Source organism: Oryctolagus cuniculus, chromosome X (assembly GCF_051225735.1).
Source record: "Oryctolagus cuniculus isolate XC-2025 breed Fujian yellow rabbit chromosome X, ASM5122573v1, whole genome shotgun sequence".
Taxonomy (NCBI): Eukaryota; Metazoa; Chordata; class Mammalia; order Lagomorpha; family Leporidae; genus Oryctolagus; species Oryctolagus cuniculus.
This window is the reverse complement of record NC_142888.1, coordinates 5,362,106-5,389,356: the sequence shown is the minus strand read 5'-3', so window position 1 is coordinate 5,389,356 and position 27,251 is coordinate 5,362,106. Positions and strand designations below refer to the sequence as shown.

Genomic DNA, 27,251 nt, shown 5'->3' with positions numbered 1-27,251 from the left:
AAGTCATTATCCTTTCAGTCACTCTACATTTCTTATGAAAGTCCCCTCTCATACACAACGGTATTGTTCTCAGCATACTGAAGGGGAGGGAATAAAAATCAGCTTCCCAGTGTGTATGGAGTATTCTGGCCCAGCCAGAAAGAGGTAATTATACAGTTAATTACACCAGAATTGGGAGAAACTATTGGCTCAGGCGTTTAGGATTTAAATAATGCTTCTTGATGTTTGGCATAGCCAGCTTTCCATATCCTTTAGTCAACAGAAATAGTTACTTAAAACAGCCAGGATGGAAAATAATATAAGTGTTTGTGCCTTCAGGAAGTGGCCGCCTTAAAATACATTTTTTTCCACTAACTCTACTGACAGAAAAAGATATTTGCCAGAAACAATGTATATTTTTACAGCAGTAGTCAAAAAGTTAAACCATGTCTTAGCATATTTATATGATGTTCTAGAAAAGGCAAAAGTGATTGAAGGTGCTTGGGGTGGGGTTGAATGGAAAGGGGCACAAAGGAACTTTCTAGAGTGATGGAAATACTCTGTGTGCAGACAGATGTGTGGGTCACGATGGGCATTTGTTAAAATTGATCTGTGCATTTATGTGAATTATACCTCAGTTTATAAAGCACTTTTTACAAACTCAGTATTTTTCTAGAGTTTTAAATTTCAAAATCTCTTTCCCTACCTTTCACACATAGGAAAGGTATGTTTCTCAGTATTGAAATTCTTATTTGTTTCTGGGGAATAAAGAAAAGAAGAAAATTTTGGGATGGTCAGGTGTAGGCCTTTCCTCCTTACATGTTGATTTTCTTCGATGCGAAGAGCGGTACCACTGCTCTTGAAATGGATGTTGGCTCTGTGTGCCCGTGTACCTCTCCTTCCCACTTACTTCCTTCACACCCTGCCCTCCAGTGTGCTGTTAACTGGGGTTTGGCTAACAAAAGGTTCACTGGATGAGAAGGCTGTAGCGGGTGTGGTCCCTCTCTGCCACCCTTCAGGGGGATGTTCTTTTCATTCCTGCCATTTGCCTTCATGCTTTACAAATGCAGGTAATGTTTGCAAGATTCTGTGGGGGTGGGAGTGGGAGTAGGAGTGGGAGTGTTGAGTCACCTGTTCTCTCTGACCACCCACAGGGCTAAAATTTAGAAGCTGCCTACTTGGATTCTGACCCCACTTCGATGCTGTTGATTGTAAAGACATGAAAATTGCAGGGCACTCGGAGACAAACTGTTTAAATGGTTTTACTCTTTCTCAGACACTTTCAAGTATAAGTGCCCACCTCTGGCTCTGGGTCACAGGTGGCTTTGGAGCACAGCAGTGGGTTCCAGAACTGGCTGGGTTGGTTATGATGGGACACAGGCAGAATTTGGTCTCAACCTAGAGCCAAAGCCTGCAGAGACTGTTAGAGTGTGTGTGTGTGTGTGTGTGTGTGTGCACATGCGTGTGCAGGTGATGAGGGGAGCTGGGAGAAGGTGAGCAGATGCCCCCTTACTTCGAGGGGCCGGCGCTGTGGCTCACTTGGTTAATCCTCTGCCTGCAGCGCTGGCATCCCATATGGGCACCGGGTTCTAGTCCCAGCTGCCCCTCTTCCAGGCCAGCTCTCTGCTGTGGCCCGGGAAGGCAGTGGAGGATGGCCCAAGTCCTTGGGCCCTGCACCCGCATGGGAGACCAGGAGAAGCACCTGGCTCCTGGCTTTGTATCGGCATAGCACCGGCTGTGGTGGCCATTTGGGGGGTGAACCAGAGGAAGAAAGACCTCTCTCTCTGTCTCTCTGTCACTGTCTAATTCTATCTGTCAAATAAATAAAAAAAAAATAGCTGTACTTGGAGCAGAAATGATAAACCCTTGGTGTTAACCTTAATCCCTACTTTAGTACAGAGGGCCACGTTTCCTTGTCTAAGCACAGACGCACCAGCAAGCGTGGTTTCCAAGCAGGGGCTGCGCAGGCTCCGTGTGTTCCTCTCGTGTGGTGGAAGCGGCTTGAGGGTGGGATCTCTGTGTGTTTTGCTCACCAGGGAACGTGACCTGAGGTCCTGGCTTGGTACAGGGTAGGCGCTCACTCAGTATTGGTGGAATTGGAGGAATGCACAGGCCTGGGTGTGGGAAAACCAGATTAAGAATGGCGGCCAACATTGGCAGCATCTCTTGGTCCCATTTTGTTTCTCACAGAAAAAAAGTCCTTTTGTGAGGCTTTGCCCCGGTGATTGCCCCATTCATTCAGTGTGTGAGGCACTGGATTTGACTCTTGAATGAGTCAATGTCATGACCCAGGGCTTTAGTGTCCTCCTCTTTAGGCAGGAAGCTGATCTAGAAATTGTTGGAGAGAGAGAGGGTTATTTTTCTTGTATCTCCAGCCTGGGCCATGAGACCACAGCGGCAGGCTGTAGGAAGAGGTAGTACTGCACAGCTCTCAGCAGTCCTGGAGCTGAGGGCTGACCCCTCGCCCCACAAAGGGCTCCTGCTCTCAGAGGAAAGAGCCTGATGCCCGCGGTGCCCTGTGTGGGAAATGGGACCCCCAGGCACTGTGAGCGGTGGCTCGCCTGTATGTCTCGGCACCGCCCACACGGCTAATGACAGACCTCTGCTCTTTTCCCATAGGCCGCGCCTCGCACACTGTGCTGTGACAGAAATCCAGGCAGCCGCGGGTGTGGTGTGGCAAAGATAGTCCAGTTTTCCCAGCAGGCAGCCTACGCATCCTACACATCAGGAGCGCATCCCTCAGGAATCTTGGGCTGGAGCCACTTATCACCGAGCCCGGGAACAGCTCAGAGGTCTTCCAGCTGAATGCAATGGAGTTGGCCCAGCTGCCCCGCGCTGTCGGGCTTATGCCAGAGATTGCTCATTTGTGGTTTAAGCCCTTGGATTTCCGCTCCTGCCCTGGGATTCCTGGGAGGAAGAGGGTCATTTAATGCGTCCTTATTCAGAGCTAGCACAAAAGACCCGACGCTACAGTCTGTGACTGTTGATATTCAGGCTCATGGCACAATCTTCCTAACCATCTTAATACTATAAAAAGCCCCTGCAAAGGGTAATGCCTATCAGTTGAGTTGGCATAGAAACATGGAATGATTTCAACGGAAATGCTGTTAAATGCCAGGAGTTGGGATTGGATGCCTGTTCGGACAGTCATGCACGGATGCTGTTGTCTGAATTCTTTCCTGAAGATTTTGTGACCACGCAAATGTCGTCACTCTGCAAGTCTCTATCTCATGACTTCCCTTACAAAGGCTGGGAGCATCATTCTGGGGGTCCCCATTCTGGGATGTCTCTCTTCTAATTATAGCTGTCATTTCTAATTTTAAAGATCTACCCTAAATTTTGATTTTTTTTTCCTCTCAAAGCCTTCCTCTAGCATCCAAGATACTGACTGGATTTTGTGTAAGAGGCTTGATGTGTGCTAAGCTGAGGCATTTTCTCATCTATTTACCTGCCATTGCTAGTTTTGAGTCATTCCTTCCTGCCTTGATGGAATGTCACCTTCTTGAGGGATGTGTAAGTCTCACATATCCTGTGCACTTCTGTATCCCCAGGCCACAGTGTGGAACCATAGTGTTTAGACTTCTAACATGGATTAAGGGCCTGCCTAAACTCATGACAGCTGTGAAGTGTGTTAACTATGCTCCTTATAAAGCATAGTTTATCTTGTGAGTGTGTGTGGGGAGGATTTGAGTAAGGTCACACAACTGCCAAGTCTCAGGATAAGATTTCAACTGGATCCTTGATTAGTTTTCTGTTTTCTTTGAATCAAGTTGTGTTTATTGATTTGGATTGGTACTACATGCATATGGCCAAAAGTTGCATAGGTTCCAGGTCTCTTTGTAGCATACCACAGTGTTCTGGTAACTTCATACTTGGTCATTCTCAAAATGCTCTTATTTTCCTCAAAGATGCCAGCTGACTGTTGTGACTTGAGCTGTTTTGCAATGATTCTATCACAAAATCTAATTGCTCACTCAAGGCCAGCTCATACGTCACAGGGCCTCCAATCGGAAGCTGCCTTGTCCATGCTCACTGTCCACCTGGATCTAGCCTTCACTCTCTGCTCAGATGACTACAGTCTCATTGCCTTCCCTAATGCATCCACTCCTTTCCGGATCATCCTAGGGTAATCTAGAAACCTGCAAGCGGTCCTTCCTCCTGATTGAGTTCTGAGCCCAGGGAATCCTTTTTTTTTTTTTTTTTTTTTTTGACAGGCAGAGTTAGAAAGAGAGAGAAAGGTCTTCCTTCTGTTGGTTCACCCCACCCCCCCCAAAGTGGCCACTACAGCCGGCACATTGCGGCCGGCATGCTGCGCCAACCCGAAGCCAGGAGCCAGGTGCTTCCTCCTGGTCTCCCATGCAAGTGCAGGGCCCAAGCACTTGGGCCATCCTCCACTGCACTCCCTGGCCACAGCAGAGAGCTGGCCTGGAAGAGGGGCAACCGGGACAGAATCCGGCGCCCTGACCGGGACTAGAACCCGGTGTGCTGGCGCCGCAAGGCGGAGGATTAGCCTAGTGAGCCGCGGCGCCGGCCCCCAGGGATTCTTAACTATTTGTGTTAGGCTGTCTGGTTCATTTCGATAGTCTGAGGAAACTGTTTTCAGTTTTTAAATATAGGTTTCAAATACCTAAAAGAAAACAAACCAGGATTACAAAGAGAACCATTTGTATTTGAAGTAGCTATCAAACTATTTCAAAAGCAAATTTTTCTTACTAACCTTTGCATTCGCTTATTAATACATTAAATAACAAAGGTCTCCCAGTAGGTATAGTAACTATCACCATTTCAAAGAAGTGACAAGTACAAATGATAGTTTGAGTTACCCATATTGTTTATGCTATGAAATAACAATATCCGTGATTTGTTCAATGATGAATCACAGGTCTTTCTAGCATTGGTGTGTTATCTACATTCATAAGCAAAGAAAATGCCAAATTTCACTTGAGTTTGTAATAAAAATAAAGTGTTAATTTTTTTCTCATTTGTATTTATGCACCCCACATTAGCCTCCTTCCTTCACTCCACATTCTGAATCTCGAGACTGTGTGAGCTCTTTTGTCTTTCCATGTTGACTTTTTAAAGAGTGTGTGTGTGTGTATTTACCTGAGAGAGAACATACTCTCGTCTTCTGATACATTCCTCCAAATGTCTGCAGATAACGGTGCTGGCCCAAATCCAGGAGCAGTGACCTCAATCCAGGTCTCCCACATGGGTGACAGGAACCCAGTTACTTGAGCCATCACCTGCTACCTCCCATGATATGCAGCAGTGGGAAGCTGGGATCAGGTTTCAAACGCAGGCACTCCAGTGTTATCCATAGACATCATAACCTAGTGTCTTAACCATTAGGGCAAATGCCCACCCTCACCCTCCCATCCTTGTTAACTTTTAAGCTTTAGGTCTGTCTGCTCTCCCTCTGGGGACTCTGCACACTGTACCAAAGCTAAGGGAGACAAACCAGTCTGGTGTCTAACCTGAACCTGCCTCTCTGTTACTCTCTTTACCTCTGTGCAGGTGGAAGAAGGATGGTGGGAAGGTGTTCTCAATGGGAAGACTGGAATGTTTCCTTCCAACTTCATCAAGGAGCTGTCGGGCGAGTCGGATGAGCTTGGCATCTCCCAGGATGAGCAACTGTCCAAGTCAAGTAAGGAAGTCCATCCCACTGAGCAGGGAAGGAACCGGGGCTTGGGCGGGCTCTGCAGCAGCTTCCTTTCTGCTCTGTATCCCATGCTGAGACAGAGGTGGTGACCAAAACTTGCGAGTGTTTTCTTGGTGATACTACCTTACTCCACTGCAGTTTAGTAAGTTGTGTGTACTCTCTGTATGTGACTGGATAGGTGACTGCCAGCCTCCATGCTATGCTGATACTGTCTCATGGGTGGCCCACATTGCTGTATCTCCATATACTTCTAAAGTGTTGCCTCCTCGAAGTTCATAATTAATTTTTAAAATGAACCAAATCAGATTGTCAGCATTCCCTGAGGAACTTGGAGAAAAATGACCAAAAAAGAAATTTGGTGGCAAGAGGTGCTATGAAGATAAGTGCATGCCAATTTCCTGACAAGTATGACAAGACAGCTGAGAGCCAGGCCCCACCTTGGGTGAGCATGAGTATCCTTCTGCAATGGTGAGAACGAACTTCAGGTCTTTCTTTCTCCAGGGCCTGAAGGTCTCCCTCCAGCTTCTCTGCTGCCCTTTCCAGCTCACGGAGCAAAAGGTCAGGACCGGGAAGCTTTGTTCTCCCAGTCACTAACCCAACTTCCCACGTGGGCGTCTGTGTATCTCTTGTGCCGTCTTGAGCCAGGGTCATGGGCGTGAATGTTACAAGAGGCTCGACTGTGTCTCAATGGTGCAGCATTGCCTGGGCTTGCAGACTTTCCTTTCTAAAGAGGGGAAGACAGCTTTGTCCTGGCAAAAATCATTCTTAAACGTCTTCCTGTTCCATTTGGAAAAATTTGACTCTGGTAATGGTCTCATGTTAGCTTGTGTCTCTCTTCTGAGAGTACTTTGAAAAGTTCTTGGCAGAATTGAATGAAAAGGTACACTTATTTGGTGGAGAAAAATATAATCCATGCATGTGAGGGGTCTTTCAAAAGCTCATGGAAAAAGGTATGCATGGATTTCACAATACTTTTTGCACCAAATAAACCTAACTTTTAATTCAGCTTCGCCAGAGACTTTTTCATGTCCCTTTGTATTTAACTTGTAGCTATCGTCAAATACCTGATTGGTAGGTAAAGCCATTTCCAGGGAAGTGCGCAGGCACCTGCTTTCACGTGATGGTCTCAGCAGCCCGGGGTCATTATGACCTGCTGTAAAAATAGTAGCGCTGGTTGATTGGCTCAGTGGCTTCAGCAGTACCCCTTCCTTTCGCTGCCAAAGCCTGAGACTCTCCTACCCTTGAACCCCATTCTATCCTAAGGTGTATGGTAGGCAGGACTAGAGGGTATTTTGGAGCAATTGAGCTCTTGCTACTTTCCTTGGCCTGAAGCCTGGGGATTCTCTGGTGACAAAGACCAGCTAATGAGTGTGACCTGGAGGTGAGAAGGTATTGTTGATCCCGGAATGGCAGGAGTTACTATCCCCAAATCCGTATTAGAATTGCACTGTTCTGGTGTCTTCTCTGTACATTAGAATAGTATTGTGTCTGGTAACTAGCTCCTGTGGTAACAACACTGTACCTCAGGGATGCTATGGATTAAATAGGCTTATTTGGAAGGAGGGCCAAATTGGGCCATTACAACTTTATTTCCATGAGGAAATGCATTACAAAGTTCTAATAGCAATAAGGTATATAAACTGCTTTGCCCATGGAAGGCCCTGGATAAATGATAGTTCTCCTTTTTTTCCCTTAAACAAAAAAGATTATTTATTTTGGGAGTCAGAGTTACAGAGAGTGCTGTCTGTCTTCTGGTTCACTCCCCAGATGGCTGCAACAATCAAGGCTGGCCAGGAGCTTCATTCAGGTCTCCCACACGGGTGCAGGGGCCCAAGTACTCAGGCCATTCTCCGCTGCTTTTCTGGGCCATTAGCAGGGAGCTGGGTCAGAAGTAGTGCTGCCAGAACTCAAATTGGTGCCCATATGGGATGCCAGCATTGCTGGTGGTGACTTTACCCACTATGCCACAAATGCCTATCCCGATAACTCTCCTTAATCAAGATAAAACTATGGGGACATAAATAGTATCAGTTGCTTTGAGGCTGTTTTCTCAGTGGTTAATAATGTGTTCAAGGGGCCAGCACCATGGCTCACTAGGCTAATCCTCCACCTGTGGTGCTGGTACCCCGGGTTCTAGTCCCGGTCGGGGCGCCGGGTTCTGTCCCGGTTGCCCTTCTTCCAGTCCAGCTCTCTGCTGTGGCCCGGGAGTGCAGTAGAGGATGGCCCAAGCGCTTGGGCCCTGCACTTGCATGGGAGACCAGGAGGAAGCACCTGGCTCCTGGCTTCAGATCGGCGAAGCGCGCCGGCAGTAGCAGCCATTTGGGGGGTGAACCAACGGAGGGAAGACCTTTCTCTCTGTCTCTCTCTCTTTCTCACTGTCTAACTCTGCCTGTCAAAAAAAATAATAATAATGTGTTCAAGGAAGTGTCACTTCTGCCCTTGGAAATGACTTTGGAATCTGCTGATGTACACAGTGCGATCTGGGGAGGTATTGGGCCATCTCTTTGGGAGAGCCTTGACTTCTTGATGTCCTTCCATCTTAGCTATGCTCCCAGAGCTGGACGGTCAGAGAAGTCATAGCTCTTTTGTTTTTGGACCTGCTGAAATGAACTGTGTCCTCTGGCTGGTAGTAGGGCCAGTTGCTCCTGCCTGACCCATCAGCTCAGAGCGTATGGTGCTGGAATTGCTAGTGCAGGAAGGTTGGGAGGCTCAGTGGAACAATCTTCCCAACCATTAGCCTTCCTTCCCCTGCACGCAAATTTCTCTTCTAGAGACACCCCACTGCTCAGCACCCATTCGCTTAAAAACCTTCCATTTCAGGACCAGGAGAGCGCAGTAGTGTCCCTAGCAACTAGGGGAAAAAGATATCCTTGATCCCAGCATGGCAGAAGTTACTGTTGCTCCCCAAATCCTCATTAGAATTGTAGCTGCCCTGGTGTCTGCTTCTGTACATTGGAATAGTATTGTACCTGGTAACTAGGATAACAGCACTGTACCAGGGATTTTTCCATTATTGCAGGGGTTTTGAGGTCCCCAGAGAGGCATGGTCTCCTAACAAGGATGTGTGTACAGCTAAGGAAAAGTGGGCACTTCTCTATGTGCACCCACCCTTCTTTCTTCCCTCCTCCTAGTCACCAGTGATTCCGTAGCTGTCGAGCCCTGCTGTTCCTAGGACACTGTCCAAGGCACTGAAGATGCACAGAGACAAATCAGACAGGGCCCCTAGCACCAGGAAGCTCACCATTTACATTCCGGATTTGCCTCTGCGTGCATGTGGCTGTGTTAGAATTTGTTTAAGCAGATCAGGTCGCACGTAGAAATCATGTAGATTGGTAGGATTTGTCACTGTAAAATCTTTGGTTTTAGCATGAATGAGCTTATTCTCTACCCCTACAGAGTGCTGTTAGCAATTTCAATGCGCTTTACTTAAAAAAAGTTTTGTTTTGAAATAATTACAGATTCACAGGAAATTGCAAAAGTAAACAGTCAGAACTGTAGAGGGAGATCCTGTGTTCCCTTCCTTCAGTTTCCTCCAGTGATAATATTGTGTGCAATTTACAGTAAATACATGTTTACTTTTTTCATCAAACTGACAAAAAATCAGTACACAAAAAGACATCTAGTTTGTTACTGTTATGAGCTCAAATATACTTTGTCAAGGTCTTCTTGCCCACTTAATACTCTTCATAAATTACATTTTTCCACAAAAGTTGCTTAATTAATATATGACTCTGGGATTAAGATAAATTTCTAATGTTATGCAATATTTTAAACTTTTAGAGACAATAATGGTATCACATAAAAGTCTTCATAAATGCTATCAGATGTTATGGTTAGGTTTTTTTTCCAGTACTGATAAAATCTCTATCCTGGTACGTATGAGGAGAGCCTTTTGTACCATGAGTCTTTGATATGTCTTTGCTTCTGATAGACACACACACATCTCTCTGTATGTGTACATGTTTATTTGATGTTGTGCTCTTCACATTTCTACTTTTAGAAAGTATGTAAGGTAGTTATTGAGTTTTCTGTACCAATGGACAGCCGTGATAGAAATACCATTGGCTTTATATTTATAAAGAAGTGTGCCATGACTGCTTGGCAAATGGGAGGATTTTAATAAATGCTTGATGAGTTCTCTATTACTCCAAGGAAGCATTTTTATCTTTGAATGACAGGTGAAAATTGCTTGGACTTGCTTTCTTCATAATCTGATACGTTTCTACATATGATGTTTGCTTATGAAAATCTCTAAACCTTAGGTATTTGTTCAGAGCAATCTAGTCTATCAAGGAAAGAGTTACAACAATTGTATTGGCTGATATTTTTATTTAAACGTTTTATTGCAGAGAAGAAAATTCATAGTTATGAGGTAGCAGAAGCATTTAGCAACATATTGGAATTTTAAAGCGTGTTTACTATTTATACAACTTATGAAACTTTATAGTTTTTTAAAACATTTTTATGAACATTCTGTTAAAGAACATTTTTAACACATACAAAAGTCACACTGATATAATGAACCCCCATACACTCATCACCCAGTTTCAGCAATTATCAATCTATGGCCAGTTTGATTAAAATTATAGCCCCATATGCCCTTCTGATGTATTGAAGCAAACCCTAGATTTATATAATTTCACCCATAAATATTATCTATCCATAAAAGAATGACCTAAAAATGTCATTAACTCATATGCACACAAAAATTAAATAATTCCTTAAAATAATTAAGCATATGGTCAGCGTTCACTTTCCCCAATAGTGATCTTTTTTTATGTAATTTGTTAATTTGAATATGGATCCAAATAAGGTCCAGACATTCTGATTGGTTGATACGTCTCAAGTCCCTTTAGGTGTCTTCTTCATATTTCCTTTTTGTATTGGCAGTGTTTTGCTGAGGAAGCTGAGCTCCTTTGTCCGTTAGTATCCCACAGTCTGGCTTTGGCTGATTGCATCTCTGCCCTGTCATGTAGGAACTTGATTAGGTTCAGCGTGGCCATGTCTGTGCCCTTTTTGCAGACGTGCTTCCTGGGTGGTGACGGCTGCTCCATCTGGAGGCTCGTCTGTCTGGCCATCTTTCATTTTGAGTGTTAACAGCCATTGATGATCACCCAGATCTAATCACTCATTAGGATATGTAAAGTGGTGCCAACCAGAAATTTTTTTCAAAGAATGAAATTAATTCTTGTGTAGCAGATCAAAAGTAAAAAAAAAAAATAGGCAAAACAAAATGTGTTTAGTAAATTAGCTTTTTAAAAAACAAAATGTCCGAGTGGTTATGTTAATAGTGTAGTCAGAATCTCAGCTGTTGGGAATGGAAAGGAATTTAGCGATCATTTAGCCTGGTATCAGATGAGAAGACTACATCCCAGTGCAATGAAGTCCCAGGTGTGACCTGGCTCAAGCGTGCTAAGGCCAGGATGACATATAGTCCTTCCTGGCACACTCTGCTGTTAGCCTCAGTTATGCAAACAAGTCACCTTTTCGTAGAGCTGCTGACAAACTTCCAATCTGAGTCCACTTGAGCTTATTTCTCGTTATCACAGGTCATGATCATGATTAATTAATTACTTTTTCAGATACAATTTTGCAATGCTACTATTGACTAATGTGAATGAGTACAGTTATCAAATATTATAATAACAGAATGTCCTGACTCCATGAAATTTGTTTGCACTTAGTGGCGAAGAAATCCAGATATGACTATTGTTCAGTTTCATAATATTTTGCCACACGTTGAAGACAGAAATGTATCTTTTATATTTTTAACATGCTTCTGATATTCAGCTTTAATAATTGCTGTAAAACTAGAAATATTCTTTCTTACAAAAAATCCTGTAGCTCTAGAAACATTTTCAGCTATTTCCTCGGTCTTCAGAAGGAAAAAGTTTGCATTATCTTTCTGTAACTCTGGGTTTTCAGTTTGAATTGAATTTCTTATTTTCCCAATTCCTTATTTTAAAAGTTTAGGTTCTGATACTTTCAGTGACTTGTGAAGCTTAGACAAAGAAGAAGGTGGCTTTTGAAAACACGTGACAAAGCCGTCATATGGTGCAGAAATAGTGTTTCATGAACTGTAAGCATCACGTGACTCAGTGCTCGTCACACGTAAAAAGAAACCAGGCTGACTAATTCTGCTCTGTGGCCTCACCCGACCTTTTCCTTTGTGAGAGTCGATGATGTTTGTGCTTGATGTTCTATTAGCAGCCAAGAGCAGTTAGCAAATTGATGAAACAGACTTTCAGACAAATCGAGATGCTTTCATAAATATGTGATTTTGTGTTCAAATTTAAAAGTTCTTCTTTGAAGAATGTTTGCTGCCTTCCAACACTGCTAACGGTGACAGTAGGCTCCCTCTTCCTGTCAGCTCAACGTCAGTCATACTTGTGACCTTTCCAGTGGCTCATCTCTTGGGCTCTTCAGTTAGAGTGCCTGGGGGTCCTCATGTGCCCCAGAACACGCTGCATCTCAGATTGCCATGCAACCAGCGGATGGGGACACTTTACAGAAGGCCTGACCATTCCCAGGCTTCAGGATCACGGTCTACCTCAGTGATTCTTACACTGGACTCTAGGGAAGAACACATGAAAGTTCTGTTGTATTTGGAGGAACATTATTGAAAGAATTATGTTTTTCCCGGCCCCCTTATTTTTTTCTAACACTCGCATGAATACTGTTATTCTCACTCACAAAATGGCTGTGTACCTCAGGAGTGATATTTACTTAATGATTAAGATGAAGCAGAGTAAAAATTTGTTCAAATAAAAACTGGTTGCTGGTACTTGCTCTGCTTTTGATATCAAAGTCCTCAAAAGCTGCAAATTTAACAAGAACATTTGATATACTTTGATACTTCTCTGGGTTGTTCTGACATAGCTAGCCAGTGATTTGAGTGCCTCAGGTTTTGCTTTAATTGGATGGAGCATACCTGTTGAAGAGGCCAGATTTTAAAATAAGGGTATACCACCATCATGTTACAGAAATTGGAAATAGCTGATGCTGCTCCAGTTTTTGGTCTGATCATTCCCCATTTCCTTCATCTATTAGGAGTGATAAGGCCCAGAAGCTATCATTATGGTTCCTTTTGAGTTTCCCATTTTCACGTGGAGTGTTTCTAAAAAGTGAGACAAGTTGCTCTCTCCCCTCACTTTCCCTCTCTGCTTCTCTATAAATAGAGACCACCTGTTTTCATCTCTCAGCCCTATTATGAAGCTCTATTACTGGTCTTCAGTTTGAGTATTGAATTCACAAGCCATAATTGAACTGATTTCTTAGATAATTTCAAGTATGCATGTATTAATTGAGTTTGCCTTTAACAGATCATTTCACCCACTGTTGATACTCTCTGTACAGCCTTTGTATGTATGTGTGTGAGTGTCTACTGGTGGGTGGGTGGGTGGGTGTGAGCACACTGAAACTGGGCAATATGTGTGTATTCTGTGTACTTAAGAGACATTTGGGCTTTAGCCGTGTGTTCAGTCTCCTGTTATTGATAACCTCTACTTGTAAAAAGAATAAAAAAGATAATTTGACATTTCCTACTGGGGTGAGTCCTATGTCCTCATGCTCAGAAGCAGTCTCCTGACTGATAAGGCACAACCTCAATTAAGATGTTTTAGTAAACAGGGTTTTCTGGTGCCCTTAGTACTAAGCCGAAAACCCTTTCCATTGATGGGGATGCCACTGTTGGTTGCAAACCTGATTGGTAAAACTTCCCCTATAATATACCAGTACATTTACTTGCATAAATATGCTGAGGCTGATCAATTTGTGGCAGAGAATTCTGTGTCTTATTTAGAATCTTGAAGGCGTGAATATCAATTTTTATCATATAGAGCACTAGGGATAGAAGATAAAGGACAATGGGCCTGAATCTGTATCATGCTCAGGTCAGATCCTCCAAAGAGAAGACTGTCTTGTAGAGTTGAGTTAATTAAGGAATCCAGCATATTGGATTCCCCTTAGTTAATTGAGGTTTTCATTTTCTTGAGTTACAACATTGAAATGCTTTCCAGGTTTGAACTGGGCATAACCTACATGCCCAGTTGCAGAGGCCGCCCCTCTTCTGGGTGCTCAGTGCCATCTTGTCTGCATGGGGACTTCGGGCTCATTCTGTGACGGTCTTAAATCCTGCCTAATGGTGTCTGATGAATTTTGTGGGTGAAGCTCTTGCAGTGGGCTCACTGAAGGCAAGTTCAGTTAAAGACTCTTCCTCTTCCTTCTTTTGCCATCATTTGCTCCCCTTCCCCTTCTGTTTTTCTCTCCCCTTCTCTTCTCTCATTCACTGTCAGGAAAGACTACCTTTGAAGGGACAATTCTGTACCGAGCTGCGCCGGGAAAGACGGAGGGCCACAGACGCTATTACAGTGAGTGACCTTAACAGCAGGAGGCAATTGTAAAGATAAGATCTGGGGACTTGTGTTTTTTGATGCAGCTGTCCTATCCTGAGCTGCTCGCGCTTATGCCAAGTGTCTTTGTGAATTTCTGATCCAAGGACATGGACTTATTTTGCCCAAGATAAGAGCCATCTCCTTGGTGTGTGCTACAGGAGCCTTCCCAGCGTTGGCCCCTTGTGCTTTCTTGTTTGCTTTGTGCCTCTATCATGTGTGACATGCGTGCATGACCATGCGTGCAGAGAAGGGAGCAGTGGCATTTGTTATGGCATATGTATTTGTGCCAGTATCTCTGGGCTTCTGGGGTGGTATGAGATGGCTTCCCATAGAAACATCAACCTCTCATGGTTATTGCTTTTTTGGAGTGGTCATTGGAAATCAGTAAACCATTTTGTCATTGTGCGATTCAACAAAATAAGATTTTGGCATGAAAGTCCATGCCAGAAATGGAGTTTTGCTTTGCTTGTGCAGCTAATCACCACACAACAGACTTCTCTGGACAGGACCAGTGTGTAGCCAGCCTATTGTGTTTGTGAAATTAGGCTGCCAAAAGTTGAGGGGAAGGAAATGAATGAGATGAATGCATTGATCTCATAATGGCCTTAGAACAGTTCTGGCCACATGGTACATTCTATATGTGTATATGAAATTATAGACAGAAAAAGACGCCTCATGGATCTGAAGAGATCCATTGAAGCAGAGTAGGGTAAATTACACGAAAACGGACAGTTATGGGAGTGGTGGAAACAAATTCAAGGAGGCTGTGTTTTGCTCAGCTAGAAGGAAAGCATCCACCTTAGAGTGCATATACACGTCTGCACGTGCACATATGTAGTGCAGTGGATGTGATGAAACAGAGGCTTCTGACACGAACAGCAGAGCTGTGCTTCTCCTACGGTCCCTGTTCACCTTTATTTTCTTTCTAGTCTGCCTTAGACAGATGCATGGTCCTCCTGCATAGGACATGACTTCGCATGTGGTGTTCTGGCTGCCCACGCCTCACTGCGGGAGTTTGCCAGCTCCTGGATGGCTCTTGTACCCTGTTAACCTAGGCAGGTCCCCTGGTCACACGTCCAGAGGTCAGGCCAGTGCACGCTGCTAAAATGCTAAAGGTGTTTCCAAATCTGCGCACTTTTTGCACTTGGCTCACTGCACACTGGTAATCAGCCCTCGGTGAACTGGCCCCAGGCCGCAGTTCGCAGGCTGGGTTGCACTGCCTGAGAGTGTCACCTGGCATTGTGAACAGGATGTGGGTATGTTTTATAGCATAATGTGCATAATGGGTACCGATAACTAAAATATACGACACCACAGAGACATGAAAATGAAGGCCCCTTTCTTTCCCTCCAAAAAACAGGAACTATATTTTGAGTTATAATATAAAAACTACATTTTGAGCCATTTCACCAATGCAGGTAATTTAAATATTTAACTTACATACTTACAAGTGCTAGAACCAGACTACAGAATTTCTGGAAGAAAAAGCTGCTGTGTGTTTTCTTCCCAGGTCATGCTTGTATGGTTGGATAACTATGCAGCCTCTCCCTGCCTAATGTGGGGTACTTCCCTCACGTGATTAACACATTATTAAGATAAGTCCAGAAGGCAGCAAATCCCTAGAACCAGAGCTCCGGGAAATGAGGATGGCAGTGGTGGAAAACCCTGTGGTTCTGGCTAATGTTAATGATAGAAGAACCCCGCAGATTCCGCCCTTGGAGAGCTAATCCATTTGCCCTGCTGCTGTCTGGTGGTGGTGCTGCTGCTGGTGGGGTGGGGATGGGGGAGGGAGAGCTGATGGTTTCTTTCCACTAACCTTTTCTTTCTTTCGCCCTCAAATGACTCTTCCCAAACCAGAAAAAGAATATACAGGCCATTTATTACGTAGAAAGAATCCACACAGCAAAACGAACTTGTTAAAGGAGAAATGACACAATATTTAGACTCCAAAATGCTATCTTCAGCAACGATATCACCAGAAACAATGAACAGATAAACCCACGGATGGCTAGCTATTCCTGGGGGAGCTCTCCGTGTTTGCACACTCAAATCCTGACTTGTGAATTGCAGCCAACCCCCTTGTTGTGGGCTGTTCCTCATTGTGCTGTCCTCTGTTCTTGCTCACGAATGCTGCTCGTTAGTTAATGAAAATGTGTACCAAGGGTCTTCCTCCTCCCCCACTGTTTTGGCTCAAAAATACCATTTTATGAAAAACAGCAACAACAACAAGCAAAACCATTGTTTTTCAGGATTTGACTTTGAAATTTGTTAGCAATTTATAATGACCTTGTCTGTATTTTGTGTTTTCATTGAACAGTCTCTTCCTGCACTGAGACTTCCTATTTGTTTGACTCCAACATTTTGTAATGTGTTTGGTATATCATTCTTTGAGAGTAGGAGGCCACCTCACCTGTGGGAAGATAATACCTGATTGCCTAATAGAGAACAGAATTTGATGGCACATGTTCATCCCAAGGGCATCTGTATGATCAGGAGACATCATACAGGAGCTATCCTATCATCTAGAGGCTTTTAGCGACAGGTTTAGGGACACAGTTTGATATTCCATAAGCTCTCCTTTGAATCCTACCCTTTGATGGCCTAATTAATACACTGACCACCAAAGGGTGCGTGTATCCCCAGGCATTAACTTGGTACTAATAGGCTCTTCCTTTCAGGATCCTGATTGTGGGCAGAGCCTGGGCGAGAAAAGAATCTGGGGAGGTGATGTGTCCCTGTTGTCTTGCTGATAACTGTTTTGTGCCTTCCCACATATGTCACAAGCAGTCAGAGGAAGAGTGTCATGTCTCCAGCATTCTGAGGAATGGGATTCAGCTTGGGGAAGGCCATAGTGTTAAAGGAGAGACAAAGAGCATGGGGCGTTCTGGCCTCTGGGAGGGCGGCTGCCTTTCCCTCTAACAAACGCCATCACCTTGCTGGTGAAATCGGCTTCATGTCAAGTGTGGTTTAATGCTTTCCTAGAAACACGTGTCTGCATGCAGTTATTTCTTGTGAAGCCATCCAAAGAGATTTAATTCCTTGGCAGTCAAAATTTTGTGTGGTTTCTTTAATTGCTAATTTGTTTAAATGGCTTTTAGCTTTACAGTTTCCCTTTAGGAAATGCTCCTTTCATTGCTAATTGCTAATTGACATGAGTCAGAGAGATTGGAGGTACAGTGTGCGGTACCTCCGGGGTGGGGAGGCGGGGATGGGTGCTAGGGTGGCTGTTGCCCAGGCTACAACAAAACAAGTTTGGATCGCGAGCAGGCCCGGCTGAAGAGGGCTGAAATTTCACATGTAGGAAGAGGTCTGCTTTGGAATTAAGTATCTGGAAAGTTGTGTTTGATTCTCTACTGAAAATTAAAGGCTGAGGGTAGGGGGATTGGAAAAAAAAAAAAAAACAACAAAAATCTCAGGACAAGCCATCCTCAGCATACTCAAGACGACGAATACACACGTCCAGTACGAGTTATCCTGTGTGCGGTGACACTTTTACAGGTGACCGCTGACTGCTAATGGAGTCGTTTAGGGCTCTGGCTGATTTCTGAGCTCTTTCTCCCCCCTCCCCCCTCTTGACAGGTTTAAGGGAAACGACAGGCTCCGAGAGTGATGGGGGTGACTCGAGCAGTACCAAATCGGAAGGTGCCAATGGGACGGTAGCAACTGCAGCCATCCAACCCAAGAAAGTTAAGGGAGTGGGCTTTGGAGATATTTTCAAAGACAAGCCAATCAAACTAAGACCAAGGTCAATTGAAGTAGAAAACGACTTCCTGCCAGTGGAAAAGGTATGTTTGACAGTTCCTGTTTTATTTCACCCTAATGTGGAATATCTGAAAGTACATGGTGGGTGTCGGTGTGAGAAGCCGGTGATGCCTCTTGAGGGTTTTGGTGTCCTCATGTGCCAGCTGCTGGTCCTCTCCCCCCTTTTGAGGCCTTCCCTCTGCGTGGGAATGGTCGCCTGGTCCCTGATGTCCTGCTCTCTTCCCCAGGGACTGTTTCTCTGATGGCTTTTCAAATGGCCAGTGCTTCTCCATCCTTTGGAGCCAGCTAAACACGTGACCCTGGCACCCTTCAGACAGTCGCCAGTCTCTCTCTCCTCCTTGTACGTTTCTCTCGTGCTTCATGCTCGGGTGCGTTGACTTGGCTGCTGCAGCAGAGTTTTCCCTCTAAGGCTGGGGTGGAGACAATCCCAGCCTGCTGCAAGGCAGTCTCCCGCCTGTGTGACTGATGGAGAGGCCTGTGTTGTGGCTCCCTGGGTTGCTCCCATCAGGAGGCTGGCTGTTTCCTTCTGCCTCTGGCAAGAGGCAGCCAGCTTGTTGCTGCTGAGTACGCGGTTGCCACGGCAACACACTCAGGGCCCTGGTACCTGTGGCTGCCAGTGACGTCTACTGTGGTACACTTCTAATATCATAGCCTTGCTTAGGAGTTGATAAGTACTGTGGAATTTTCCAAGTTACAGTAAGGTAACACTCGTGCTGTGCTTAAGGAATGTTCATTAATTGGATTTGCTGGTGCCATTTTTGCTTGGACTTCTGTGCCAGCAGGTTTGGGGGATGGCATATTGGCAACATCTCTGATGTAGGTGATCAGTGGCTTTTATGTGCTTGCATTGTTGGGTGAGATGAAATTCTAGAGCTGGCATCATCTTCTGCCGCTGCAGACCTTCCACCCCCACCCCAGCAGCGTTGCCCAGTGTTAGCACACAGTAGAAACAAATCCTGAAAGGGCAGCTTTTTGAATGCTTAATCCCCGTAGAGATGAATAAGGCAGAAAAGGGCAGAGAACTAGAAATTAAACACTGAGTCACTTAAACACTGCTTTTGTTGAAACTTCTCTGAGCCAGCATTGTTGCTTTCAGTAATCAATGTATGCTATTTCTCAGGATTGGAAGATTATCTGGTTACTGGACTAGCTTGTGAGCTCACTTCTATTTCACGTGGCTACATTCAGATTCCTGGAAATGTTTAGAGATCAGCCCCAGTTTGGGAAGGGACTGTGGATATGGTTTTCCTTCATTTTATTCCAGCGGTTGCAATGAACATGACTGTTGACTCAATAAGCAAATAATTTCTTTCTTTCTTTGTTTTCTGATTCTTCATCTTTTTCCTCTTTGTGTAGATGAACACTTTCTGTGTTCATTTGTTTTAGCTGCGAATAATAATTCAGTTTGTAAAGATTTATTTGAAAAGGGAGAGAGACAGACGCAGACACAGACACTGATCTTCCATCTGCTTCCGTCCCCAAAGGCTGCAACACCTTGGTCGGGGTCAGGCTGAAGCAGGAGCCAGGAAACTCCATCCAGGTCTCCCACACGGGTGCGGGGCCCAAGCACCTGGGCCATCTCCTGCTGCCTCCCCAGGTGTGTTAGCAGGGAGCTGGATCAGGAGCAGGGCAGCTTGCAGTAGAACTGGTGCTCTGGTGTGGGGTGCCAGTGTAGTGGGCAGCGACTTCACCCACTGTGCCACAATGCCAGCCCCAGCAATTGAGTTATTATTAATAGGAATGTCAGCATCAAATATTATACTGCCAGGTTTCTGTCTGAGCACACTTCTTCCTTGAATCCCAGAGGCATGTCTCCAGCTGCCTACTTCAGTATCTCTTCTTGGAGATCTTAAATGCAAATCACTTTGTCCAAACCCCGAACCATCGTCGTCCCCCTCCGTCCCCCTAGCTTTCCCCATCTCAGTTGAAGGTGGTGCTACCCTTTTCCCTTTGCTCAGGACAGAGCCCCTGGGAAACCCCTTGAGTGCTGCCTCCCAAGTATGTCTAGCATCCACCTGCCTCTCATCAGCTCCATTGATTCCTGATAGAGCTTCCTGCCTCTTTGCTTCTCCCTACACTCTAGTCTCAGCAAAGCCAGGGCGAGCCTCTGAAAACTGATCATGCCACTCTGCCAAGGCTCCCCTAAGGACGACAGTGAAAGTCCTGTTGCTGCCCAGGTGACCCGGCCCCCATTACTCTGGGACTCCCTCCCTTGGTGCTTTTCCTCAAACACGCCACCCATATGACCACTGGAGATGTTTGCCACAAGGGTTCCCTTGTCAGGGCCACTCTGCTTCTACCTGCCCACTTGGCTGACCCCCTCGCCCGCTCCGGCATTGGCTCCAACCTCACTCTGTTCTACTTCCGGGCACTATGTATTTTGTTTCCCGTAGCATGTCCTGCATTCTAATCTAGTATTGATTTCTTTTTTTCTTTTTTTTCTTTTTTTAGTTTGAAGATTAGTTTTACTGTTAACTCGCATAGTACAACACATTAAGGACAGAGGTCCTACATGAGGAGCAAGTGCACAGTGACTCCTGCTGTTGATTTAACAATTGACACTCTTATTTTAACATGTATTTTGTTCACTGATGTATACTATGTGCTTAGAGCAAAGTATGGCTCAGAAAATATTTGTCGCATGACTTTTGAAACCCATATTAACACAGCCTTTTAGAGATTGCACACATCTGTAGAATGAGGAGGCTAGGTTGGCTCATGTGACCATGTGTAGTTGGAAATAGAGTTCAGCACGTCTGTTTATATTTTTATTTTATTTTATTTTTTGGACAGTGAGAGAGAGAGAGAGAGACAGAGAGAAAGGTCTTCCTTTTCCGTTGGTTCACCCCCCAAATGGCTGCTAGAGCTGGCGCACTGTGCCGATCCGAAGCCAGGAGCCAGGTGCTTCCTCCTGGTCTCCCATGCGGGTGCAGGGCCCAAGGACCTAGACCATCCTCTACTGCACTCCCGGGCCACAGCAGAGAACTGGACTGGCAGAGGAGCAACCAGGATAGAATCCAGTGCCCCAACTGGGACTAGAACCTGGTGTGCTGGTGCCACAGGCAGAGGATTAGCCTAGTGAGCCGCGGCGCTGGCCCTATTTTATTTTTTTGAAAAAGATTATTTATTTGAAAGGCAGAGTTACAGAGAGGAGAGGCAGAGAGCGAGCGAGGGCTTCCATCTGCTGATTCACTCCCCACATGGCCGCAATGGCTGGAGCTGTGCTGATCCGAAGCCAGGAGCCAGGAGCTTCTTCCAGGTCTCCCACGTGGGTGCAGGGGCCCAAGGACTTGGGCCATCTTGTACTCAGCATGCCTTTGTAAAACAGAAGGTTTATCACACAGGCCTCAGTGTCACGAAATGTTAACTTCATCAAGTACATGACGCATGCATAAGTGCATGTGCGTCCTGATTCCTGGTTTGTTTGCAGAATAAAACCATGTGCTGGGAGCTGCCTTAACCCACTTTTCACTGGGAAGCCTCTAGGGACAGCATAAACTTGCCAGCCTGCTTTATTGTCCGCAGACAATTTTTACAACGTCTCAGACGATTTGGAACTACCCCGTCCCCTGTTGTTGGCGCCATGGATAGCTGCATAGATTTATGGATCCATTATAGTATTGTGCAACCTGGCAACAAGAGCTGATGAGTGTGATATTATTTTGTTAGTGTACAACCTGGTTCTCATCACTTTTTGAGACAGTTTTGTGCCCAAGATTTATTTGTAAGGAAGAAAGTTTCCTTTGAGAGTGGAGCTTGCTGTTTTGGTTTTGCAGAAACACCAATTGGATCTTATGTGGCAGCATCTGGCAGTTGAGGCCCCAGCTGGCCTCCTGCTCAGGCGGGGACAGTTGGCTGCCTGACATGGCTGGCTTAATAACATTGATAAGAGGAAAGAAGGAATCTGACAATCATTAGCAGCCACATGCATCATATTAGGGTCTCTGTTCAAGGTTGTGAGGTGTTGAGATTCCTTTTTCTCAGTCAGTAGAAAATTCTGTGCTAATCTTACCTGTTTCAGTCCATATCCCCCTATCCAGAGACTACGAATAGATTAGATACCAGAAGGGAAAGTATGTAACATTCCTCTACCACTGTGCATAAAGAAATAGAGATAAGCATTCTTGCTTCTCTTCCTGAGCTATAAGGAAGGACCCCACTTTTAAATCTTTGTAACACTACCAAATGGCCAGTGCTGTGGCATAGTAGGCTAAGCCTCCGCCCTCAGTGCTGGCATCCCGTATGGATGCCATTTCGTGTCCTGGCCGCCCCTCTTCTGATCCGGCTCTCAGCTGATGGCCTGAGAAAGCAGTGGAAGATGGCCCAAGTGCTTGGGCCCCTGCATCCACATGGGAGACCCAGGAGAAGCTCCTGTCTTCGAATTGGCCCAGCTCCTGCTATTGCGGCCATTTGGGAGTAAACCAGCAGATGGAAGACCTTTCTCTCTGTCTCTACCTCTTTCTGTCTGTAACTCTCCCTTTCAAATAAATAAATAAATCTTTAAGAAAGGGGGGAGGGTGCTGGCATTGTGGTATAGTAGCTTAAACCTCCACCCGTGGTGCTGGCATCCCATATGGACACCAGTTTGAGTCCTGGCTGCTCTACTTCTGATCCAGCTCCCTGCTGATTGCCTGGGACAGTAGTAACTCTGCCTATCAGCTAAGAAAAATAGATCTTTAAAAAAAAAAGTACTACCAAATAGGTACTCCTCTGAATGACTTATGTAAGTAGCATTTAATTGACATATTTATGGAGGACATGATATATTGTCTCGAATTTGCTTCAAGTAGCCCTGAAGGTAAAAAAAGTGGGTGGGACATTAGGGAGACAGGATTGGTCAGGGGTTGACAGCTGTTGAAATGGAGTGATGTATGGAGCTGGCGCTGCGGTGCAGCATGTTAAGTTGCTCTCTGCAGTGCCAGCATCCCATATGGGCACCAGTTGGAGTCCCAGCTGCTCTGCTCTGATCCAGCTCTCTGCTAATGCTCCTGGGAAAGCACCCATGGGGGAGACCCGGAAGAAGATCCTGGCTCCTGGCTTAGCTTTGGCCAGTGTGGCCATTTCAGGAGTGAACCAGCAGATAGAAGATCTCTCTCTTTGTCTCTCTTCTCTCTCTAACTCTCCTTTCAAATAAATAAATACATCTTTATAAAAATGAAACTGAGTGTATGTGTGCAGGTTCATTATACTCCCATTTTTGCATATGTTGCAAATTTCCCTTGCTAAATCATTAAAGAAAAAGGAAACTTAGAGAAGAATATATCATTTAAACTAAGTTCGGATGTAAGTATATGTTACTTCAAAATATTGGAAAATATGAGGGATTTTTAAAAAGCTCGTGGAAAATACATATTATAAAAAATAACTGCATGAACTTCAAAAAAAGTTTCATGCTAAAATAAACTTACCTTTTAATTCCATTTCTCCATGAACATTTTGGAATGCATTCCTCTCTGTGACTGAAGATGAACCAAGTTAGAGATCAGAATATTGAAGGGGTGTGGTACCACTGTCCTGACTGAGAGACCTGGGCAGAGTTGGCCTGAGTCGGGCCATCTGCTACGTGAGTCTTCTTTCCCTTTCTTACCTCATGGGTCACTGAGAATGCCTGAGAAACTGAATGTGACTGAGCTCAGCCAGTGCTTCTCGAGAGCTCACTCTACGCTTGGCTGTGGGGATACAATGGTAAGAAAGATCAGATGCCTGCCCTCAGAGAGCTGCAGAAAAGTAAATGGGAAGTGACGTGACCACTCGGGAATGACAGTGCCATGCTGAAGGAGCCCTCAGATATACCAGGAAATGATGAATTGTTAGGGAGGCGGGAGTGTGTAGGTTCATGTGTGGTGTTCAGGCTCTGAATCAGGGGTCCAGGAAGCGTTTGTCAAGCACAGGAACACAGTCACCAAAGTGGGAAAAGCAACATGGGCCAGTGCCCCGAAGTCGGGAAGAAGCCCTGATGGTGTTTAGAGGCTCCTGCTGGAAGTGGGGAAAGATGAGGATGGGGAAAGAAGCAGGAACCAGATCATTCGAGACTTGTTAAGCAGTCCAGACTTGATCCTGAGGGCAGTGGGGAAGAAGCACAGGGTTTTAAGCCAGAGAGTGACATGATCAGATAGGCTGTTTAGAGAAAGCATTTTAAGGGCAGTGTGAGGAGTGTATTACAGAAAATAGTAGAATAAAATTCAGAAGAGAAGTGACAATGACATGGATTACTTCTGATAAATAACTCCCCATTCCAAAACCTAGGTTCTAAATCAGCTTATTAATAAGAAGAGTTTGTGAATGGAAAATCAGGATATTATTTTTATATAAGATTTATTTATTTATTTGAAAGAGAGAAGGAGAAACAGGAAGAGAAGTCTTCCATCTGCTGGTTTACTCCCCAGCTTGGCTGCAATGGCCAGAGCTGCGCTGATCTGAAGCCAGGAGCCTCCTCCGGGTCCCCCATGCAGGTGCAGGGACCCAAAGACTTGGGCCATCCTCTACTGTTTTCCCAGGCCACAGCAGAGAGCCGGATCAGAAGTGGAGCAGCCGGGTCTCGAAACTAGCCCCCATATGGGATGCCGGCACTGCAGGCTGTGGCTTTACCTGCTATGCCACAGTGCTGGCCCCCAGAATATTATTTTTGCTAATTTTTTTCAGTATAGTTACTCAGCCCAGCACTGTTATTCAAAGGGTGATCCTTGCTGCACTGCACAGCCCTATCACCTTTGTTTTTTTAAATATTTATTTACTTAATTGAAAGGTAGAGTTACAGAGAGGAGAGGCAGAAAGAGAGAAAGACCTTCATCCACCAGTTCACTCCCCAAATGGCTGCAACAGCCGGAGCTGTGCCAATCTGAAGTCAGGAGCCAGGAGCTTCTTCCGGGTCTCCCACGTGGTTGCAGGGGCCCAAGGACTTGGGCCATCCTCCACTGCCTCCCAGGCTATAATAGAGAGCTGGATGAGAAGTGGAGCAGCTGTTACTCGAACCGGCACCAATATGGGATGCCGGCACTGCAGGCTGTTGCTTTGCACCTGCTATGCTACAGCGCCAGCTCCCGGCCGTATCACCTTTTTCATAACTTACGAGGCCCTGTGTGTGTGGATCTCTTTCTGGACTCCAGTTCTGATGATCTTTTTGTCCTTGTGCCCATTCTGTATTGCCTTGATCTTTTCTTCTCTTCAAGAACACTGGAGTAAAACAACAAAGCAAATTACAAAAGCAAAAATCTCTTGGGGTTTTGTTTGCAACTGCATTGACTATATGGATTTGGTAAGAATTGATCCTTTCCCATGAACGTGTTGCACACCTCTACTTATGTAGCTCTTATTTCACTTTGTGAAAAGTCATCAATTGTGCATCATATTATGTTGCAGTGTTATTACTGAAGAAGGCAAAGTTGGAGGCTATAGATGAGTGTGAAAGCCAGATGGGCCCATCAGCTGACCCCCAAACTTAGATTTATCTACGTAGTCTCAGCAACATTGGACTAGCTTAGGCCCAGGTTCCCTTGAGGAACAGCAAGGAAGGCAGCTGTAAGAAAGGGAAAAAGGCCTGAGTGGAGCAAGCCCCAAGTTCACCAATCAGATAAGTCATTTCACCATCCAAGGGGAGAGTGAAGAAAGGGCAGAGAGTGCCAAGAGTGTCCAGTTGAGTTTGGAGGGTGAACAATTGAACTGCCTTTACACGGAAGGAAGCATTACGGTAAGAGATGCTCTGTCTCAAGGACTGAATTATCACAGAGAGAAAGGAATGGACTTGACGAAATGTTTTGAAGGTGGGATCAGGAAGTTTGATAGTATGTGGAGGATAAAGGAGATTTCAAGATGGTGCCTTGGGCAACTGACTTGAGCAGCTGGAGGAGGGGCAACTGTCCCTGCTCCTCAGCCGGTGGTTGGAGGGGATGCCGTCTTCTTGTAGCACGGTGAGAACCTGCGGCAGCTCATGACACTGGTGATGTTACCTGAGGGAGGACCCCATGAACCCCACTGACTTCGAGTCTGGCTGCCTGGATGCTAACGGGGGCAGGGTGCCCACCTAACCCCATGAAGGGAGAGTACATTGCTTTCCTCTGCAACCCCCACCAGAGTGCCCAGCAAAGAGCAGGGAGGAAGTGCCATCTTTTTTTTTTTTTTTACAGGCAGAGTTAGACAGTGAGAGAGAAAGAGACAGAGAGAAAGGTCTTCCTTCCGTTGGTTCACCCCCCAAATGGCTGCCACGGCTGGCGTGCTGTGGCCAGCGCTGCGCCCATCCGAAGCCAGGAGCCCAGGGGCTTCCTCCTGGTCTCCCATGGAGTGCAGGGCCCAAGCACTTGGGCCATCCTCCACTGCCTTCCCGGGCCACAGCAGAGAGCTGGCCTGGAAGAGGGGCAACCAGGACAGAATCCAGCCCCCCAAACCGGGACTAGAACCCAGTGTGCCAGCGCCGCAGGTGGAGGATTAGCCAAGTGAGCCGTGGTGCTGGCCGGAAGTGCCATCTTCATAAGGTGAGTAGAGGCTGCTGCAGCCCTCAGGTGGATCAGGGGTTTTATTGGAGAGATAAATCTGCAGTCCCCACTGACTTTGAGTTTGTCCTGGTGGATTGATCGGGGGCAGGGTGCCCACTTAGACCTGTGAAGCTCTCAGCTCCCTTCACTCTATCGAGGTATCCAGACTTGACTTGTTAAGGTGGAGGACCAACCAACTTGTATCAGGCAGGCAGCTGGCTCTGGAAATGCTATGGCGCTCTCTGTGGATGTGGGGGGCTCACAGTGCCGAGAGCGGATCCCCTGCTCCCTGGGACTGTAGGAGCCCTGCACATTATGACTGTGGGAATTCTATGGCTGTGAGACAGGGCATGGGGTATAGCCGAGTCTTTGGGCAATCACTATGTCTGGCTTCAGAGACATGAAAAGATCCTCAGGATCACTGGCCGTCAGGGAAATGCAAATAAAAGCCACAGTGGGGTTTTATCTCACCCCAGGTTGAATGGCTATCATCCAAGAATCAAAAAATAACAAATGCTGGTGAGAATGTGGGAGGAAAAGATATCTTAATACACTGTTGGTGGGAATGTAAACTAGTGCAATTGTTATGGAAGGTGGTATGGAGAGTCCTCAGAAATCTCAAAATAGATCTACCATATGACTCTGCCATTCTATTCAAGGGAATTTACCCAAAAGGAATGAAATCAGCATATGAAAGTGTTACCTGTTCCCTCATGTTTATAACAGCTCAACTCACAATAGCTAAGATATGGAGTACCCAGACATGTGTCAGCTGATACTTGGATAAAGAAATTATGTATATAGACCATGGATGGACTACTACTCGGCCATAAAAAGAACGGAATCCTTTCTTTTGCCACAGAATGGATGCAACTGGAGACCAGTATGCTTAGTCAAATTAGCCAGTCACAAGAAGACAAATATCCTATTTTGTCCTTGATTGTGGTAACTAATATACAAAGTGCAAAAAAATGTAATGTATATGAGCAA

At 45.5% G+C, this 27,251-nt stretch overlaps 1 protein-coding gene across 15 annotated transcripts in view; it reads left to right on the top strand.

Moving 5' to 3' along the window:
* The window catches only part of SH3KBP1 (SH3 domain containing kinase binding protein 1), a 378,310-nt gene that overhangs the window by 199,451 nt on the left and 151,608 nt on the right, over positions 1-27,251 (top strand). For 9 of the 15 annotated variants that reach the window (XM_070067164.2, XM_070067168.2, XM_089324878.1 and 6 more), the window contains 2 exons: positions 5,494-5,623; positions 17,611-17,816. In XM_070067164.2, coding sequence (XP_069923265.1) covers positions 5,494-5,623; positions 17,611-17,816 — 336 coding nt within the window. Of the gene's footprint in view, positions 1-5,493; positions 5,624-6,139; positions 6,197-13,932; positions 14,008-17,610; positions 17,817-27,251 lie in introns of all 15 variants that reach the window. The other 6 variants (XM_070067163.2, XM_070067160.2, XM_070067162.2 and 3 more) reach the window with 2 other exon arrangements.